The sequence below is a fragment of the Anthonomus grandis genome, chromosome 16 (assembly GCF_022605725.1).
Source record: "Anthonomus grandis grandis chromosome 16, icAntGran1.3, whole genome shotgun sequence".
Taxonomy (NCBI): domain Eukaryota; kingdom Metazoa; phylum Arthropoda; class Insecta; order Coleoptera; family Curculionidae; genus Anthonomus; species Anthonomus grandis.
In genome coordinates, this window is record NC_065561.1 from 19607034 (window position 1) to 19628780 (window position 21747).

At 29.3% G+C, this 21747-nt stretch overlaps 1 protein-coding gene across 1 annotated transcript in view; it reads right to left on the reverse strand.

The window, feature by feature from the left end:
- The window catches only part of LOC126745659 (sodium/potassium/calcium exchanger 4-like), a 28583-nt gene that overhangs the window by 5339 nt on the left and 1497 nt on the right, over nt 1-21747 (reverse strand). Inside the window, exons 2-9 of the mRNA XM_050453603.1 lie at nt 16645-16830; nt 12138-12231; nt 11845-12085; nt 11613-11783; nt 5601-5835; nt 5375-5548; nt 5118-5324; nt 4964-5065 (exon numbers count right to left, since the gene is read on the reverse strand). Coding sequence (XP_050309560.1) covers nt 4964-5065; nt 5118-5324; nt 5375-5548; nt 5601-5835; nt 11613-11783; nt 11845-12085; nt 12138-12231; nt 16645-16714 — 1294 coding nt within the window. The 5' untranslated portion in view covers nt 16715-16830. The remainder of the gene's footprint in view (nt 1-4963; nt 5066-5117; nt 5325-5374; nt 5549-5600; nt 5836-11612; nt 11784-11844; nt 12086-12137; nt 12232-16644; nt 16831-21747) is intronic.

Below are 21747 nucleotides of genomic sequence, written 5' to 3' on the forward strand. Positions count from 1 at the left end.
GGATACAGAATTAATAGACGATCTCTATAAAATGATGTTCACCATCTGTAGTTGGTCTATTTACGTCTAAAAAATATTTTTTTCAAAAAATCCAGAATGCTCCTGAAAGGTGGGATGCGGTTGAAAGTCAAAAAAGGCACTTTTGACTCCCAAATCGGTATAAATGTCACTCAGAGATCCAGAATTTATGAACGATCACTATGAATCGATACGATATCTCCCGTCTGTAATTAGTTAAGTCAATTCCCAAAAATAACTTTTCCAGAAGATCCAGAATGTTACTGAAGGGTTACAAACAAGTAATAACTGTAGACATTTTTTTCGAATTTGGTAAGGATACGGGGATAAGAAAAAAAGTAAATAGTTGGAACTAAAAAAAGAGCCCATAGTTTTTTCGTAATCTACTGTCAAAGATTGAGGTGTTTTATCATTTGAATCTGATCAAAGATAGTAACAGTTTCCAGTACAATTGTTGTTAATTAATCAAATAATTTAATTTCTTCCTAGCAGTTGAGTGAATTCAATTGAGTATAGTTTCTGCTTAATGAATCTACATGCTGCATTCAAGTACAAGCTCTATGCTTAATTTAAAATGAATATTAGACGTTACATGTTTTTTTTAATTTGGTTACTATAATTTCATATGCTTCATTAATTCCTTATTGACAGTGTTTCTTGAATAAGGTTTAATCAAGGGCGCATAATTGAACTGGAAAACGCTGTACCTCTTGAATTTTGTCATCATTTAGAGAAACATTGTTTATCAATTAGAAAGCGTAAAATGTCAACCTCAGTTTGTAGACACGCAGATTTTGACAATTTCTTGTAAGTATTTGGGGATATCGTCCAAACAAATGTCCAAAAAAATCCAAAAATTACTGAAATCATTTTTTTGAAATATTGAAGGTGCGTTACATAATGTAACATGGTACAGGTAGGTATTCGTATAATCCTTTTGAAGTAATAAAAGCAGTTTTCTTTACCGAATCTGGATTTACAGTAATTGGAGAAACTACTGTTTTACTACAGATGCAATATTTGCCCGAGTTTAATAATATAATAACAGAAATCCTTAATAAATTAATTAACACTATTTTTATGTCTATAATAGACAATTCAAGGATGGACAGTAACGGCGTCATAGCACAACATATTCAGTCAGCAGTGTACATCGGTCATAATAAATAAATAAACATATGCTGCGTTCTCAATTTTGAACTATAGGAACTATAGGAGCTATGACTTTGCATGGTTCAGAAGAACGAGAGAATGCATAAACCATGGGAATTATGAAAAAAGAACTTATAGTTTTCTCGTAATCGACTTTTAAAGATTGAGGTTTTTTATTTTTTTAAGACTCCTGAGGATCACACGGAGTGCTAACAAACAATAATTACGTATATATAACTGAAAAAACAAGAAACTTCTAACCAGTAAGGAATTCTTTAAAAAAATCACTGTTTTTCGTCCATAATATCCAATCCTATAGCACTGTTTTTGTATTAATATGCAAGTATATAATTATATTAAATTTAAATAAATAAACTGTGTTTTTAGATTGAATATTATTGACAAAACTAGCTGTTATTCATGCGTTTCATTTTAAAAAACAATGATTTTTTTTTAAGTTTCTTACTGGTAAGTTGTGTGGGGTGGGTGGGGGGCTAAGTGTAGGGTCATTGAAAAAAAAATCTTCTTACAAAATTTATAGGTGATAAAAAAATCTATAGTTTTTGTGTCTATACTTTTCTCATATAACCTTAAGTGTAAAACGAGAAAAACCCTATTTTATTTCTCAAAAGCTACGCGTATTACTAAAAAAATTGTACTAGTTGTGCCATTATTTATCACAAGTGGCAATTTAAATTTTTAAGATAAAATAATGAGTTTTGAAAAAAAAAGTTTTTCTTGGTTTTGCACCACTATACATTATTTAGTTGTAAGAATACAGTTTTAAATTAAAACTATTGGTATATTTATCAACCGTATATGGTCGAAGTATACCTATTAAACTTAAGATAAATCAAAAATCACAAATTACTTTACGCACTAGTAAGTAAAAATAAATTTGACATTTAATTTATAATTGTTTAAAACACTTTTTGAATTTTTTTTAAGCACTAGTGGGTAAAATAATTTTTTAGGCAATAGATCACCAATAATTTTCTTAGAAAGCATTCTTTTCTCAGGCAATTATTCTCTGCAAAAAAAACATTTTTTATTATCCCTAACCTTAAAACACAATTTACAAATTATAAACTTTCTCTTGCATCTTATATCTCCTATTTCTCTTTTTTCTATTGTTCCAAACGCAATCCAGTGTATTCTCATAATTAGTCTCTTGCATGTTTCTTCTTATGATTGCACTAAACATCATTAGTGGTGCGTTTCCAAATGTAAAGGAACTTCTGAATGTCTCCAAGGATTTTAAACTGATGCCTCATCAACGACGTAATTTTCTGTTCTAGAGACGACTACCAGTTATTAGCGAGTTCGTCTTTCAATTTAGCATATTTATGTCGGGTATCTTCGAATATTTCTGATCTTTATTAAAAATTACTTCAATTAACTGCTTGGAAGTAATTAAAGTATTCTTCTAGGCAGTCGAGTCTGTTTCTCTCTTCGCTAACTGACTGAATTCACTAAAACTAAATTATAATTCCAGGCAATTGAATCGGAAACGGTTACTATCTTTGGCTGTTGAAAAAACCTCAAACTTTGATAGTCGATTACGAGAAAACCATGGGCGACTGATTCATACTCTCATTTTTCTGAATCCAATGAAACCATTCGCAAAGTCATAGCGCTTATAGTTCTTAAGATATTGACCAATGAGCAGAACAAAATTGAGAACATATCATATGTATTGATTTATACACGCCCAATGTACACACAGCTGACTGAAGATGTAGCGCGATGACGGCGCGAGGGCGCTCCACTAGCGCTTCTTTAATTGTCTACTATAGACATATAAATAATGTTAAGTTAAATAGTTTATTAGGGGTTTTTGTTAATACAGGATTAAACTCATGGAGATCTTGCAACTCGACATTTAAATTAGGCTCACAGGTTTGCAATTTAGTGCTAATATATAGTTTTTACCTCGCTAAATGTTTGGGTAAGAGCAGAGCATTATAATATTAAGCTGACTTAACCTAAATGAAAATTCAATTACTGGAAAGTGGCTATGATTATCCTCCTAGCTTCCTCTAATTGATGTGATGCGCAAATTTGAATTACAAACACACAAATTGATTTAGTGATGTTATTGCTACAGATTATGTAATTTTTAATTTTTTTTTGGAGTGTGAGGTCTTAAATTAAGTTCGATTTAGGTTTGCGAAAAAACTATTGGGTCTTTCATAGTAATTCCAACGGTTTCTTTATACTGTCATCCCTCTGAATCCAATGAGAATGAGATGAAATATCAGACAAATTGATGTCCTTTTCTTGAGGTCATCAGAAATAGAATATATCCTAGGTTAAGTCCTAATAAGGTTTTACTGAGATCTTTTAATAAGCTGATGTTTTCCTGATCTATGAATCCCACTTCACAAAAAAAATTGAAACTTTGACAGTCGATCACGAGAAATCTATGAGTTCTTTTTTTTATAATTCCAGCTATTAATTGATGCTTTTATTCACCTAAATGTAGTTAGTTTGACCTTTAAAACAATTTAGTACCAAGAGCACTTGACAAATAAGAAACTTAATACTTTGATAGTGAATTATGAAAAAACGACGAAGTCTTTTTGTATAATTTAAATGGTTAATTCAAGCTCTCGTTCTTCTAAATCTAATGATGCTATCCGTAAAGTCGTAGCTTTTATAGTCTTTAATAAATTCAATATTTTGAGGCTAAAAAATTATTAGGAATGGCAAATTTAGGGACTGTCAAAGTTCTATAATTCCTGAAGTTTCATTTAGATCTCGTTATAAGCCAGTATTTTCATTATCACTGGAGTCAAATGCTGCTGCTAGTGTAGTTAGTTTAATTTCGAAAAATCGATTTGCTAAGAATCCCAAACTTTCACAATCGATTACAAGCAAACCTTGGAAACTTTTTTTTATAAGTCTAACTGTTTAATTATACTTTCATTCCTCTGCATCCAATTTGTAAGTACTTATAGTTCCTGAGATACTAAAAATTTTTGAGAGTCTTCTATTTCTATGGAACTACATAAAAATTCGTTGAAAATTAAGAACGTAGCAAGGTCTATTTATTTCTTCACGCCCGATGTACACAGACTGAAGATGGTGCGCGATGACGCGACGCCGCAATGAGGCGCCACTTATCATACTTTAATTATCTACTATAGGTGGTGCCACTAGACATAAAAATAGTGTTCAGTTAATTAGTTTATTGATGGTGCATTTGCACATAAAATATAAGAACTATGGCTCTCCCTCCAAGGATCGTACACTAACCATTTCCTATTTTTATTATTTGAGGGCACATATTAATCACATAACTAATAAATAGTTAATTGTCAAATTAACTTGTATGCACCTAGGTATATAACACGTAATCCTATGGACAGTACTCGTACCAATTATTATAAAAATTCACCACTTACTGTTTATATTTAATTTATTTACTGTTAATTTAATTGTGATTTGTGGAATAAAGAATTAATAACGAGTCATCAATCAATACTCTCTAAGATTTGTGTATTTTAATAAAAAGTATCTCTAAATCTAAAATTATTAGGTAATGTAATAAGCATTGAATTGCACTGTATTCTTTTCTTTGTCAAATGAGTGTTTAATATACTGGTACAGTATAGTGTTAAGTGTGTACTAAAAAATAAATAATATATCAACGACGTAATTTACTCCTCTAAAAACGTTTCTACTGAATATATGCTGATGACCCAAAGAGAAGAGTTTTTTTTTTTAATTTGTATTCATTGAAAAAACTACTGAGCTTTTTTACATATAATTAATACCAGTCAGAACTTACCCCTTCTGGCCATAATAGCGATTGAAATTGACTCTGGTAAAGACCCACCGGCTGCCATAAAAGTCATACCTTGTACAGTGGAGGGTATGTTAAAGACATCACCTAAAACAGCCTTAAGTAGTCTAAGAAATCCTTTATATTCTTCTTAACTAACCAATAATAGAAACCATCCAGGACACCATATAAGAATTGGCTCCGATCCAAATAATGCACATCAAAAAAGTGATTGACCACAACTTCGGATGGATTTTCGGATTAGGTAAGGTGCACCTCAGAGCCATTTTGATTGGCCACGTATAAAAGAACATAAATTTAACGAACCATCCTCCCTCCGGTATAATGAATGGACTCTTCTTAATTGCTGCAATGTATTTGATTCATAAAAAAAAATTTAAAAAAAAAAATATTTACAGTTTATTTCTTGCTCCTCCTGAACTTGTCGTTGCTTCTTATAGTCATCCGGATGTTCATATGCGGATCTTCTAGCTTCCTCAGCGTATGTACCGAAAGCAGACGCTACTGAAGCCCTCACTGAGTCTCTACTAAACTCTTTTTCTCTAAATTCCTTGTCTTTCCCATTTTCACCTGAAAACCTTTTTCTCTTAAAAATCCCTCTATAATTTAATACAAAACTTACTTGAGATGACATCGACAGCCGACCTATTCTGAAACCGATCCACTTGTCTCCGAACAAACCTGGATATTCTAGTGTTTTGAAACATGACGATGAAGTAAACGAAGTAAAGGATGAAGAGAACCAGTGCTTCGTACCAGTATATACGAGCATCCCATACGATTCCGATTAGAACCGAAATGGCCACGATATAAATAAAGACGTCTCGGGTTACTGGCCACCAGTCAAGTTTTATAGGCTGAAAATTAACGTTCTCGTTAAAGCATTTTATTCTCTAAGGGGTTTTAGAGGTACTAATTGACTTACTTACTTCTTTTGTCCAACTCTGTGGCATGTAAACAAATATCTGAATCAATCATTTACAGTTTTATTTATGAAATATTAAAGTGAGAGTCGGATGCTATTAAGTTATGCCTAAAGAAATAAATTTGGAACACTAGTTCAACGGTAATTATGATTAAGTTAATGTTTATTTTATGAAGTGTTGATGTTATTTTTATTATCAAAATTCTAGTAATCTTTAAAAGGCTCTTATATTAAAAAACAATACACTAAGGGTCGGATTTCTATTTTTAGACATGATGTTTGAAAATTATATGTTAGAAAGCTTCAAATGCATGGATTTTCGTGATTTTTTTATCGAAAACTGAAGAATAATCCAGAGAATCTTTTAAAATAAAAATTAATTCGATCTGAGTAGTAGAAGAAGAAATATGGCTCCATGTACCTGAACCTGCCTTTTTTTTGGACTTGATTTACCAAAACTTGAATAAAAAAGGTTCCATTGCATGGATTTTTAGGATTTTTTCAACGGAAGCTTACGAATAATCCAGAGAAGCTTTTAAAATGAAAATGAAGTAGATCCGAGCAGTAGAAGTGGAGTTATGACTCCGATTACCTAAAAGTGTCTCTCTCTTTTAGACTTTCTTTATAAAAACTTAAAAAAAAAAGAGCTTCCAATGCACGGATTTTCGTGAATCTGAAAAATTATCCCAAGAACCTTTCCAAATATAATTTAAATGAGATTTTTGAATCCAAACGAAACATATAATACCGAACATACTTTTCCGTAAATTTATAGGATGTCCCAGGAAATCGGGATAAAGTTACCACCAAGAAAACGATGAAAATTGACGTAGAACCACTTTAAAAAAAAATTAAATTAAGATATTAAGGACCACTGTACACTGTTGCAATTTTAATATGTTACTCCTTATACCATGGACTTGCTTATTTCTTATTATATAATTTTCCGTAAGTGCATAGGGTACTCCAGGAAATCAAGACAAAGTTATATAAAAAAAAACTATGAAAATTGACATAAACCCGCTTTACAAAAATTAAAATTACAAATATTTCTAAACAATGAACAAATTTTTACTTTTAATATGTTTGGACTTTTATTTTATTAGTAAATTTTCGGTAAATATACAGAGTGTTCCAGGAAATTAGTAAATAATTAGTAACCACATCTCTGCATTATGATTTTTGCACTTACAAGACACCAAGTCTTAGTTCAAGAGAAAGGACTGATCTCTTGGTTATGTTTTAATAAATTATATAAATCTGATATATTAAAATAGTTTCAACTACCCTAACGTTTTGATTTGACCTCATTCAGCAAAAAACACCATGTAAGTAGATGACCTTGTCTTTACATGATCTAACATCTTTTGAAATCAAAAGAAATCTACTTTTGAAGATTGAATCTAGCAAACTTACACTTGATTGCATTTATTACTTGTCAACATGTCATCTATGTAAAAAGCCCTTGCAAAAATTTAAAAATCCCATTATTACACACGAATTTTTGCAATTTATTTCAAGTTCATTTGAGTTATGCATTCGATGAATATCCTTTTGAAAAATCATGAAAGATCTTGAATTTCAGATATTATATCCCTATTTCACTCAAAAGTATGATAGAGAGTGAGAATAAGATAATGCTGTTTACAAGATATTATCAAAAATGTTATGTGTTTAATTTCTCTGATTTTATATTTGAGTATAAAAATAGTAATTAATGAAATAAATTATTATAACCGTAAAGAATATATTTTTTTACATCTCATTTATTTTAAATATAAATATTCCATAAATCAAAAAAAAAGTTTGACATACACTGGTTTGCACCTTAATGATCAGTTTAATATACGCTAAAAAGAGACAGGACAAGACTAATTCCAGTGAAGATCAAAATTATTTTTAAATATCAATTAATTTGTTTAGTCCAAGTGCTCCTGTAATAAAAACAATAATATCTCATTTGCTACTGTATAGATTTTAGTGATTTTTTAAATTAAGGTATTGAAAACCTTCAGAAAATTCTATAAATTAAGACTCACCCCATTCTAAAGTAAAAAATCCTCACAGTTATATAATAAAATTTTTGGTATTTAGTAAAGGTACACGTATACATTTTTTTGGCTTAAATTGTTTCTATTAAAAAAATGTTTATCAGTTTTTTTAATTCAATTATAAGACAATTTTTTTAATTTCTTAAAACCCTGTATATTGTTAATTTGAATATTTTATTAATAAGAAAAAATGTTTGACGTTCACTGGTTGGCAACTTGACGATTAACAGGACACCAATCTAATACGAGCGAAAGTGAGACAGAAAATGACTAATTTCAGTGACCATCAAAAGTTCCTTTGAAATAATGTTATTGTCAAAAATATTAATTTTTTTTATTTTAATTAATTTGCTTAGTCCAGGCGCTCCTGTAATAAAAACTATAATATATCATCTGCTACTGTATGGATTTTAGTGATTTTTGAGATTTGAATATTAAAAACCTAAAGAAAATCACTCGTGCAAATCAAGAATCTTTTCATTATAAAGGCAAAAAATATAATTAATAATATAATTTTAAATTTATTAATAATTATAATTTTTGATTGATAATTATATTTTTGAAGTCAAAATTAATAATTTTTTTTCGCTCAAAAATTTTCTACAACAATTTGAATTTTCTAATAAATAATAAACTTAATATTCCATAAATACGAAAAAAAAATTTGACATTCACTGATTTGCACCTTGACAGTTACCAAGATATTATTTTAGTACGAGCTAAAGTGAAACAGAAAATGGCTAATTCCAGTGAGCATCAAAAGTTCAATCCAACTTGTGTTTTCACCTTGGACAAAACACGTCGAATTCCAGTGAACATCGAAAGTTCCTTTGAAATTATTTTATTGTTATTTTTTGCTAATAAATGTTTTTTTTAAATTTAAAATAATTTGCTTAGTCCAGGCGCTCCTGTATTAAAAACTGTAATATCTCATCTGCTACTGTATGGATTTTAGTGATTTTTGATTTTAAGTAATAAAAACCTAGAGAAAATCACTCGTGCAAATCAAGAATCTTTTCATTGTAAAGGCAAAAAATATAATTAATAATACAATTTTAAATTTATTAATAATTATAATTATTGATTGATAATTATATTTTTGGAAGCAAAATTAATAATTTGTTTTCTCAAAAATTTTCTACAACAATTTGAATTTTCTAATAAATAATAAACTTAATATTCCATAAATACGAAAAAAAAATTGACATTCACTGATTTGCACCTTGACAGTTACCAAGATATTATTTTAGTACGAGCTAAAGTGAGATAGAAAATGGCTAATTCCAGTGAGCATCAAAAGTTCAATCCAACTTGTGTTTTCACCTTGGACAAAACACGTCGAATTCCAGTGAACATCGAAAGTTCCTTTGAAATTATTTTATTGTTATTTTTTGCTAATAAATGTTTTTTTTAAATTTAAAATACTTTGCTTAGTCCAGGCGCTCCTGTATTAAAAACTGTAATATCTCATCTGCTACTGTATGGATTTTAGTGATTTTTGATTTTAAGTAATAAAAACCTAGAGAAAATCACTCGTGCAAATCAAGAATCTTTTCATTGTAAAGGCAAAAAATATAATTAATAATACAATTTTAAATTTATTAATAATTATAATTTTTGATTGATAATTATATTTTTGAAGTCAAAAATTAATAATTTTTTTTCGCTCAAAAATTTTCTACAACAATTTGAATTTTCTAATAAATAATAAACTTATTATTCCATAAATACGAAAGAAAAATTTGACATTCACTGATTTGCACCTTGACAGTTACCAAGATATTATTTTAGTACGAGCTAAAGTAAGACAGAAAATGGCTGATTCCAGTGACCATCAAAAGTTCAATCCAACTTATGATTTTCACCTTGAACAAAACACGTCGAATTCCAGTGAACATCGAAAGTTCCTTTGAAATTATGTTATTGTTATTTTTTGCTAATGAAAAATATTTTTTTTTAATTTAAAATAATTTGCTTAGTCCAGGCGCTCCTGTAATAAAAACTATAATATCTCATCTGCTGCTGTATAGATTTTAGTGATTTTTGAGATTTAAGTATTAAAAACCTCAAGAAAATCACTCCTGCAAATCAAGATTCACTTCATTCTAAAGTCAAAAGTTCTCATTCTCATATAAGAAAAATTATAATTTATAATACATTTTTAAATTTATTAATAATTATAATTTTTAATTGATAATTATATTTTTAGAGCCAAAATTGAATATTGATACATACAATTTGAATTTTCTAATAAATAAGAAATTTGACATTCACTGGTTTGCACCTTAATGATCAGTTTAATACACGCTAAAAAGAGACAGAACACGACGAATTCCAGGGACCATCGAAAGTTCCGTCGAAATTATGTTTAAATATAAATTAATTTGTTTAGTCCAGGCACTCCTGTAATAAAAACTATAATATCTCGTCTGCTACTGCATAGATCAGTTTTTTTTTAAATTCACTTATAAAGCATTTTTTCTTTTTATTTTTTAAAACATGGTAATTTGTTAATATGGATATTTTATAAATAAGAAAAAATATACTAATCTGATACGAGCTAAAGTGAGACAGAAAATAGCTGATTCCAGTGGCCATCAAAAGTTTAATCCAACTTGTGTTCTGTGAATTCCAGTGACCATCGAAAATTCCTTTGAATATTTTAACATGAAAAATAAAATTTAATTTGTTTAGTCCAGGCGCTCCTGTAATAAAAACTATAATATCTCGTCTTCTATTGTATAGATTTTAGTGATTTTTGAGACAAAATCGTGCAAATCAAGAATCACTTCATTGTAAGGTCCAAAATTCTTACTTTTGATATAAGAAGAATAATTTATTTTTCAGCAAAGGTACGCGTATAAATTTGTTTCGACTCAAAAATTTTCTACAACAATTTGAATTTTCTAATAAATAATAATCGATTAAATAAGAGAAAAAAATTGACAATCACTGGTTTGCATTTTGACAATTAACCAGACATTATTTTAGTACGAGCTAAAGGGAGACAGGAAATGCCCAATTGCAGTGACGATCAAAAGTTCAATCCATTTTTTTTATTATGCAAAGAAATCCCACACAAATCAAGAATCAGGACAGTCTTAAGGCAAAAATCATAATTTTCATTGGTTAAAAATAACTATTTTTTTAAGTGCAGAATTATTTTTTTTTAATAAGTACAAAAATAAATTGATGAATATTAACGATTTTTAATTAAATTTAATTATTAACAATCATACTATTAATGCATAATTTAAATAAACCCCACTCCCTTGCTTCGAGTTATTCCTAAAAAAACGTCATTAAGCCCTAGAGGTACGTACATACTTTAAGATATTTCTCGTTATTTTATTTATGACAAATAGTATTTCTTTCATATCAGATTAACAAAATATATTATCTCAGGCAGCTGATTAATAACAAACTCAATGAAATGAGAACGAAATTATTTTTTCTAACATGTTTTTTCTTGATAACAGTTGCCATTAATCCAACATAATAATTATTAAATGTAATGCACATTGTTTATGTTTCTATGGAATATTTTTTTATATCAATAAATTGGGAGGAAGGAAGCGAGTCTAGAGGCAATTTTTTTCTCTTATAACTACATCTGAATCTAAATTAAATTTAAAAAAAAACTAATAATAGTTCTTACCCTTATAGCGGCCAAAGAACCAATAGAAGCGACCCCAAGGGAATTAAACATAGAAGACCCAACGATAGTCCCTATTCCAAGCTCTGATCCAGTAATGAAGGTTGCTATAATGTTCGTAAATAGCTCGGGACATGAGGTCGCCACTGACATAAAAGTCGCTGCTCCAACATCCTATAAAATGAATAATTCTTCTTTTATAAAAAAGGTTTGGGTGCATTTTTATCAAACTTACCGCAGGTATATCTAAAACTTCACACAACCGTTCAATGGAGGGAATAAAGTATTTATCGCAAACAATGGCCAGAAGTGTAAAGCAATAAATTGCTACGATAAAGCACAACACCACTCCCCCGTTTCTTTGTTGTTCCGGAGTTAGGAACGGCGGAAACTCATCATCGTCGCTCGATTTTGTGGTGGTTTCTAGTAGATTTTCATAGTTTTTATTGTCCAAGGACATTCCAAAGGGGTTTATACTAAAAAGTCATATTGAATATTAATATTTTACACATCGTTGCTTTCCCTTACCTTTGTGAGTAAAGTAAGTCGGATATATGAACAGCCGAAACTTCCCCGTCGCTGGAATTAGTGGGTGTCATTTTCGAAACATACTCCTGGTTGCCTGAAATTGAATGCGATGAATAAATCAGTACTTGATAACTAACTGAAGTTTTTCAGTTGACGACAGTTCGTTTACTTATTGATTAGTTAACTAGGGTTACAAAAACATAGATCCCTATTATATCATTACGTATTTATCGCCACATTATATGAGAAAAAAAAACAATAAAATGAATAATTTATTAAACGAGGGGAGCTCTACAACTTCTATTATCCCTGCCTAGTCTAATTTTATAGTCTACTAATATTTTCCAGCAACAGGAATTCGTCATTATTTGTGTCTTTTTCATACGATCCTAAATGACTCAGGTTCTCTCTTTTTATGTTACAAGTATGTTCGACCCGTAAATAACTTAAGAGAAATGATGTCTCTTGTATAAGGAATTTTCTTGCATCTTGTTTGGATAATTTTACACCATCCAATGACTCACGTATCGACTGTATCGACTCGTATACTCATACTCATCGTATACTCATGTATCGACTCACGTATCGTTGACGTATCGACACCTAAGTCTCCTTTCTTGTGTAATAAAACAGATACTGCATTGTTCCAGTGCAATAGGATTCTTCCTCGGTAAATGGAGTAAAAAGCTTACCCAAAGTCTGCTTGATAGCTGATTAATAGAGGAATGATTTTTATTCTATTTGTAGTTATATTTCTTTCTTTGTTTTTGTTATCAGGTACAGGTTTTTGCTTTTTAGTTAATTTAGTTATATTACTCTTTCTATCTCGTTTGTATTGATTTTTCTTATAATACTGGTTTCTTCGGATCGATCGATAGATGTCTTTATTTAATCCCTTTAGTGTAGTGTAACTGAAGGCGTATTTTTCGGTCATCTATAATTTATATTTTTTTTAATTCATGTTATAATCTGTTTTACTCTAGTAGTAGCTGAAAGAAAATATAATTTAATTTATTCCAGGCAGTTGATAAAATGTTCAAAAATGCCTGAAATTCAACATATTTTAGGCAGTTAAGAAATTAAAAAATTTGAATTGCCTGAAATTAAAATTAAAATTTTTAATTTTAATTTTTTTTTCAATTACCTGGAAGAGTTTTAATTTTTTTTTAAATTGTTAGTTTTTTTTTTAATTTTGTGTTTACTTATTTTATTATGACAAATAGGATTGTTAATTTAAACAACCGTTTGCCTGACACATCAGTAAACTGTAGTACAAGTGAGACAACCCTTTTAAAGACCTTAAACAACTATTTACATTCCTGCTGCAATAAATTTTAAATATTTATGAGCCATAATTAAAAGAACCTATATTTGAATGGGAATGAATAAAAAAAACATAAAAAAATCAAGAAAAACCACTAAGAAAAATATTAATGAAAAAAAATGATATGCACACACGTGAAGTTATTCCAGGCATTATTGATTGATATATTTCAGGCAATTGTTGAGAAAAAACTTTTTTTTTGGTTTGTTCTTCAACAGCATGGAAGAGAAAACTGATTGATGTATTCCAGGCAATTGTTAAGAGAAAACATATTTCTTTAGGATTTTTTTATCAACTGCCTGGAATAAAACATCATTTGATGTATTCCAAGCAGTTAAAAATTAAAAAAATTTGATTGTCTGAAATACAACATAACTTACTTTGGATTTTTCTTCAATAGTCTGGAAGAAAAAATTTATTGATATATTCCAGGCAGTTTTTAAGAGAAAACATTTTTCTTTAGAATTTCTTATCAACTGCCTGGAATAAAACATTATTTGATGTATTCCAGGCAGTTGAGGTTAAAAAAATGTTGACTGTCTGAAATACAACATAATTTTTTTTGGATTTTTCTTCAACTGCTTGGACGGCAAAATTAATTAATATATTCCAGGCAATTGTTAAGAGAAAACACAGTTCTTTTACATTTTTTATCAACTGCCTGGAATAAAACATTATTTTATGTATTTCAGGCAGTTAAAAATTTAAAAAATTTGATTGTCTGAAATACAACATAAATTACTTTGGATTTTTCTTCAATAGTCTGGAAAAAAAAATTTATTGATATATTCCAGGCAGTTTTTAAGAGAAAACATTTTTTTTTAGAATTTCTTATTAACTGCCTGGAATAAAACATTATTTGATGTATTCCAGGCAGTTGAGGTTAAAAAAATGTTGACTGTCTGAAATACAACATAATTTTTTTTGGATTTTTCTTCAACTGCTTGGACGGCAAAATTAATTCATATATTCTAGGCAATTGTTAAGAGAAAACACAGTTCTTTTGAATTTTTTATTAACTGTCTGGAATAAAACATTATTTTATGTATTCCAGGCAGTTAAAGAATGAAAAACTGTTGACTGTCTGAAATACCTCATAATTTTTTTGGCTCTTTCTTCAACAGCCTGGAAGAGAAAACTGATTGATGTATACCAGGCAATTGTAAAGACATAACATATTTCTTTTGAATTTTTTATTAACTGCCTAGAATAAAACATTATTTTATGTATTCCAGGCAATTAAAGATGAAAAAATGTTCACTGTCTGATATACACAATAGTGTTTTTAGATATTTTTATTAATAGCCTGGAAGAGAAAATTGATGAATGCATTTCAAGCAATTGTTAGGAGAAAACAAATTTCTTTTGGATTTTTTATCAAGTGCCTGGAATAAAACATTATTTTATGTATTCCAGGCTGTTAAAGATAAAAAAATGTTGACTATCTGAAATACAACATAATGTTTTTGGGTTTTATATCAAATGCCTGGAATAAAACATTATTTTATGTATTCCAAGCAGTTATAGTGGAAAAATGTTGACTATCTGAAATACAACATAATATTTTTGGATTTTTCTTTAAAAGCCTGGAAGACAAAATTGATTGATCTGTTAAAATAAAAAAACGATTCCAGTCACGTCGTTGCTTGCATATTACTACGTTATAATGCGTCAATATAATTAATTAATTAAAGAGCTAACTCGGTTAAAGTAAATTAAAAAATGACTGATATATAATTCATTCAAAGAACAAGTAACGTTAAGTTAAGAACAAGTAACGAGCGTTCTAATAAAACACGGTATATAATCATAAAAGGGTCAATAATATAAAGAAACAAATAGTGATGTGTAAAAACATGAATTTTACTTATTCATTATCAAACTTTTACAAATTATTTTGCTAACAACACTTATAAATACCATTTTTTTTTTAATTATAGATAATTTAACAGTAATCTTTTTTTCAGTTTATTTAAATATGAATTAGGAGTTGTTCTTTGAGCCAATACACTTAGAGAAATTATTGTTTTTTTTGATAAATTCGCTACACATCGAATTATCAGAAATAATCCTTTTACCGCAAATTATAGACATATTGCAAAAGCGTTTCAACAAAAATAAAGTGCTTATAAAAATTGAAGACGTCATCGGAAATACTTTACATCTTATTTATCAAGTTATAGCACTTAAGTTTATAAGATCTTATTTATCCAAGATAATTCTGTATTTAGATATTTGTAAGTAGCTATCGTAAGAGTTTATTAAAATTTATGAGACACAAAAGATTTTTAAGCTATGAAAATTGTAAAAATTATTTTGGAAAAAATAATTTAATTAAAAAAAAATGTTGGGGCTAACTAAAATAAAAATGCTAAAAAAAGTACTTTTTTTGTTACAAAAGTTCAATCATGTAATACAGATTCTGAAAAAAAGGCCTATTTGTGATATACTATTTAATATATAAAGAAATGTTTTGATACTATGATAGCCTTTCTTCTATTTAAATTTTCTAAATTCAATTCTCTGTTATTTTTTGAACCATAGGTTAAAAACTAAAAACTTGCTATAGGTACAACTTATCTTAATCGGATGACCCTATTTAATCAAACGTATTTAAATAGTTGGCGTTTTTTCAATTTTAACTTCCTGGAATACTAAAATAATGTTCCAATTTCAGGAAATTGATGAAAATTTTAAGAAAATTATGTTTTCCCTCAGCAACTACCTGAAACAGACCAAACGTTTCTCCCACCTTAATCTAACCCAATCCAATATAACCGCGAATATTGCTGGATAAACTCAAGGAAAATGTTGATGATGATAAAAAAAAATCTTCTTTAGTTTAATATTTTCCCAATTAATAAATACAGAGTGATCAAGAATTAGCCTTAAAAGTTACATTGAAAAAAATCTTAATTTTTTGAATCCTAATGTTTTTGTCAACGTAATTTTTAAACTTTTGCCAATCCTGTATTTATTTAAATTGTCAAAAGATTAATTCAAAAAAATATAATACATAGGGTATTTAAACTAGCAAATACATAACAGTTTTTTATAGAGCTAGCACACTACATAGAACACTACATTACGGAAAATATTGCCAAATGTTCATGGAATTTAATTAATAAATATTACATTTTATTTTTAAAATTAGAAAGATTTAGCAACTATATTTTTTTTTACCTTGTGCGTAAACTGAAACAATACATCCTATCACCACCAAAAGAAATCCAAATCCCCACTTGACCGCCATAATTTCCCTATAAAAATGTTATTTTAACTTTATCGTGCCATAATAAATCAAACTACTGGCATTCGGAAGCTCTTTGGGTAAAGTCAGGTGTCCTTTATAAATCGATTAAGCGTTATCTAAAATAAAAGGTAGATTAGATACTGTGGTACATCTTAATTAATAATTATTGTTTGACTTGCGAATAATAAATAACGCGAATTTATTGCTATTGTTTGACTTGAGTTCTCATTATATTATTAGCATCTTAATCCGACTAGCTTAGGGAGCATCCTAGCTTAGGAGAAGCTTAAGGAGGTCTTACATTTTATATAAATAATACTTTTTATAGTAATTTGGTTTTTTCCTACATCATTAATAATAATAACAATAATAATAAAGCCGTTACTCAATAGTCTCAAAGTTACAATCAAGATATCGTCTGCATATTTGTAAATCGATCCTGGAATACTTATGTAAGCGAAACTATTCAAAATATATAATTAATAATCAAAGGCTTTCAAAAATTACTTATAAAAATTCGACTCGTGTTAACGCAATAAATTAATAATTTAAATATATATTTTTTTATTTACATTTCTGACTTTTTTCTATTTATTTACTATACTTAAATTCGATTATATTACGATCTTAACAGCCACGAATATACCAGTTCTTCGACACTTTTACTTGGCGACATCTCGTGGCATACGTAGTAGAAAGGTAGTGAATCGAGTGTTCGCCGCTAGGTGGCAAGTTTTGAATATTGGCGCGAATTGTTTTTAGTAGTCATAACTAAATGTATTTACTGTCTATGCGTGTAATAATTGTATAATAAATTTGATGAATATTTTTTGGGTATTGAGTCCTTTAATTCACACCTAAACGAGCGATAACAGTCGCTGTAGTATTTAGGTTTTACGTGTATTTCAACTAAATTATGGTTTTATTCCAGGCAATTAAGGTTAGGTTATAATCATGTTAATAAATTATTTATTCCAGGCATTTGGACTCAGTTGTGTTTTAAAAGCAAAAAACGGTACCTGGAGTAAATTATTTTTTATTTTAGGTACTTAGGGTTGAATTCTCCTTGGAGGATAAGAATTGTACAGATATCATCTTAAAAGGGTACAAAACTGTAGAAAAATGACTGCCTGGACTAATTCTTGCTTTATTCCGGCCTAGTTTCTACTGTACAATTCTCTTACAACAATTAATCAAATATAGTATTCCTCTTCTAAAAAATCCTTACCGGACTAATATTCAGACCGTCAAGGCTTATATATACCATGCTGAGCTGTACAGGTTTAGGATTCCGGTTAATGTTTTTAAATTTATATTTTTCACTTTTTCCTATTTATTTACTATACTTAAATTCGATTATATTACGATCTTAACAGCCACGAATATACCAGTTCTTCGACACTTTTACTTGGCGACATCTCGTGGCATACGTAGTAGAAAGGTAGTGAATCGAGTGTTCGCCGCTAGGTGGCAAGTTTTGAATATTGGCGCGAATTGTTTTTAGTAGTCATAACTAAATGTATTTACTGTCTATGCGTGTAATAATTGTATAATAAATTTGATGAATATTTTTTGGGTATTGAGTCCTTTAATTCACACCTAAACGAGCGATAACAGTCGCTGTAGTATTTAGGTTTTACGTGTATTTCAACTAAATTATGGTTTTATTCCAGGCAATTAAGGTTAGGTTATAATCATGTTAATAAATTATTTATTCCAGGCATTTGGACTCAGTTGTGTTTTAAAAGCAAAAAACGGTACCTGGAGTAAATTATTTTTTATTTTAGGTACTTAGGGTTGAATTCTCCTTGGAGGATAAGAATTGTACAGATATCATCTTAAAAGGGTACAAAACTGTAGAAAAATGACTGCCTGGACTAAATTATTGCTTTATTCCAGCCTAGTTTCTACTGTACAATTCTTTTACAACAATTAATCAAATATAGTATTCCTCTTGTAAAAAGTCCTTACCGGACTAATATTCAGACCGTCAAGGCTTATATACCATGCTCAGCTGTACAGGTTCAGATTTCCGGTTAATGTTTTTGAATTTATATTTTTCACTTTTTCCTATTTATTTACTATACTTAAATTTGATTATATTACGATCTTAACAGCCACGAATATACCAGTCCTTCGACATTTTTACTTGGCGACATCTCGTGGCATACGTAGTAGAAAGTTAGTGAATCGAGCGTTCGCCGCTAGGTGGCAAGTTTTGAATATTGGCGCGAATTATTTCTAGTAGTCATAACTCAATTTCTTTACTGTCTACATGTGTAATAATTGTATAATAAATTAGATGAGTATTTTTTGGGTATTGAGTTCTTTAATTTGCACCTAAACAAACGATAAAAGTCGCTATAGTATTTATGTTTTAGGTGTATTTAAACTAAATTATGGTTTTATTCCAGGCAATTAAAGTTAGGTTATAATCATGTTAATAAATTATTTATTCCAGGCATTTGGACTCAGTTGTGTTTTAAAGGCAAAAAACGGTACTGGGTATAAATTATTTTTTATTTTAGGTACTTAGGGTTGAATTCTCCTTGGAGGATAAGAATTGTACAGATATCATCTTAAAAGGGTACAAAACTGTAGAAAAATGACTGCCTGGACTAAATTATTGCTTTATTCCAGCCTAGTTTCTACTGCACAATTCTCTTACAATAATTAATCAAATATAGTATTCCTCTTGTAAAAAATCCTTACCGGACTAATATTCAGACCGTCAAGGCTTATATACCATGCTCAGCTGTACAGGTTCGGATTTCCGGTTAATGTTTTTGAATTTATATTTTTCACTTTTTCCTATTTATTTACTATACTTAAATTCGATTTTATTACGATCTTAACAGCCACGAATATACCAACTCTTCGACACTTTTACTTGGCGACATCTCGTGGCACACGTAGTAGAAAGTTAGTGAATCGAGTGTTCGCCGCTAGGTGGCAAGTTTTGAATATTGGCGCGAATTGTTTCTAGTAGTCATAACTAAATGTCTTTAGTGTCTACATGTGTAATAATTGTATAATAAATTAGATGAATATTTTTTGGGTATTGAGTTCTTTAATTTGCACCTAAACAAACGATAAAAGTCGCTATAGTATTTATGTTTTAGGTGTATTTAAACTAAATTATGGTTTTATTCCAGGCAATTAAAGTTAGGTTATAATCATGTTAATAAATTATTTATTTCAGGCATTTGGACTCAGTTGTGTCTTAAAGGCAAAAAACGGTACTGGGTATAAATTATTTTTTATTTTAGGTACTTAGGCTTGAATTCTCCTTGGAGGATAAGAATTGTACAGATATCATCTTAAAAGGGTACAAAACTGTAGAAAAATGACTGCCTGGACTAAATTATTGCTTTATTCCGGCCTAGTTTCTACTGTACAATTCTCTTACAACAATTAATCAAATATAGTATTCCTCTTGTAAAAAATCCTTACCGGACTAATATTCAGACCGTCAAGGCTTATATACCATGCTCAGCTGTACAGGTTCAGATTTCCGGTTAACGTTTTTGAATTTATATTTTTCACTTTTTCCTATTTATTTACTATACTTAAATTTGATTACATTACGATCTTAACAGCCACGAATATACCAGTTCTTCGACATTTTTACTTGGCGACATCTCGTGGCATACGTAGTAGAAAGTTAGTGAATCGAGCGTTCGCCGCTAGGTGGCAAGTTTTGAATATTGGCGCGAATTATTTCTAGTAGTCATAACTCAATTTCTTTACTGTCTACATGTGTAATAATTGTATAATAAATTAGATGAGTATTTTTTGGGTATTGAGTTCTTTAATTTGCACCTAAACAAACGATAAAAGTCGCTATAGTATTTATGTTTTAGGTGTATTTAAACTAAATTATGGTTTTATTCCAGGCAATTAAAGTTAGGTTATAATCATGTTAATAAATTATTTATTCCAGGCATTTGGACTCAGTTGTGTTTTAAAGGCATAAAACGGTACCGGGAATAAATTATTTTTTATTTCAGATACTTAGGGTTGAATTCTCCTTGGAGGGTAAAAATTGTACAGATATCATCTTAAAAGGGTACAAAACTGTAGAAAAATGACTGCCTGGACTAAATTATTGCTTTATCCCAGGCAATTGGGGTTGACTTGTAATTTAAGGGTGAGAGACATCCAGAAATCATGTTAATAAATTATTTATTACAGGCACTTGGAATCAGTTTTGTTTTAGGGCAAAAAAAGGGTGCCTGGAATTAAATATTAATTTATTCCAGGCACTTATGGTTGAATCCTTTAGGTGGAGCATCAAATATGGAAATTAAACAGAAATAGAGATATGAATAACGTATGAAAAGAAGGAGAAAAAAAAGGTGAAAGCGTTGAAGAAACAAAAGCCATGAAGAAAGAAACAGACGAACTAATAATATCTATATATATTTTTCAAGATTTACTAATTATTAAGAGTGAGACAGAGGATGAATGCATTAGGTTCCGTTCAGTAAAGGTAAAAATACCAACGCCAATATGTCAAGAAGGAGAAAAAAGTATGAAATGATTCTACAAGTATAGAAACAACAGAAAAGACCTAAAAAGTAAGGAACAATTTAGAAATTATATTGTCAGGAAAGATAAAGGAGAAGAAGAAGACTATACTTGTCATCCATGCGGTTTGTCTGAGACCTGACTTTCTTAAAGTCATTCGTGCTGGAACAGTTCCATGTAACCGATGTGTGCTTCTAATCCTATTAAAGATAATTCATTTTATCGGAACAATGATGCAGGCTGATAGTAATTGTGTTATATTAGGTTAGTTTTATTATGCGAGGTATATTTTCTTAAATATGATCGTTGATTAAAATTTGTTTAAGTCAGTAAAATAACTATATATTAATAAGGGAAATTAATTAATTAATTTAATGCTCTTACTGTGGCGTACGTAGGAAGTTAGGTGAACAAAGCTTTCGCCGCTAGGTGGCGAGTTTTGAATATTGGCGCGAATTTTAACTTGAAATAAATAAAAAGTTGTAAAAAGGAACTTTTAGTAG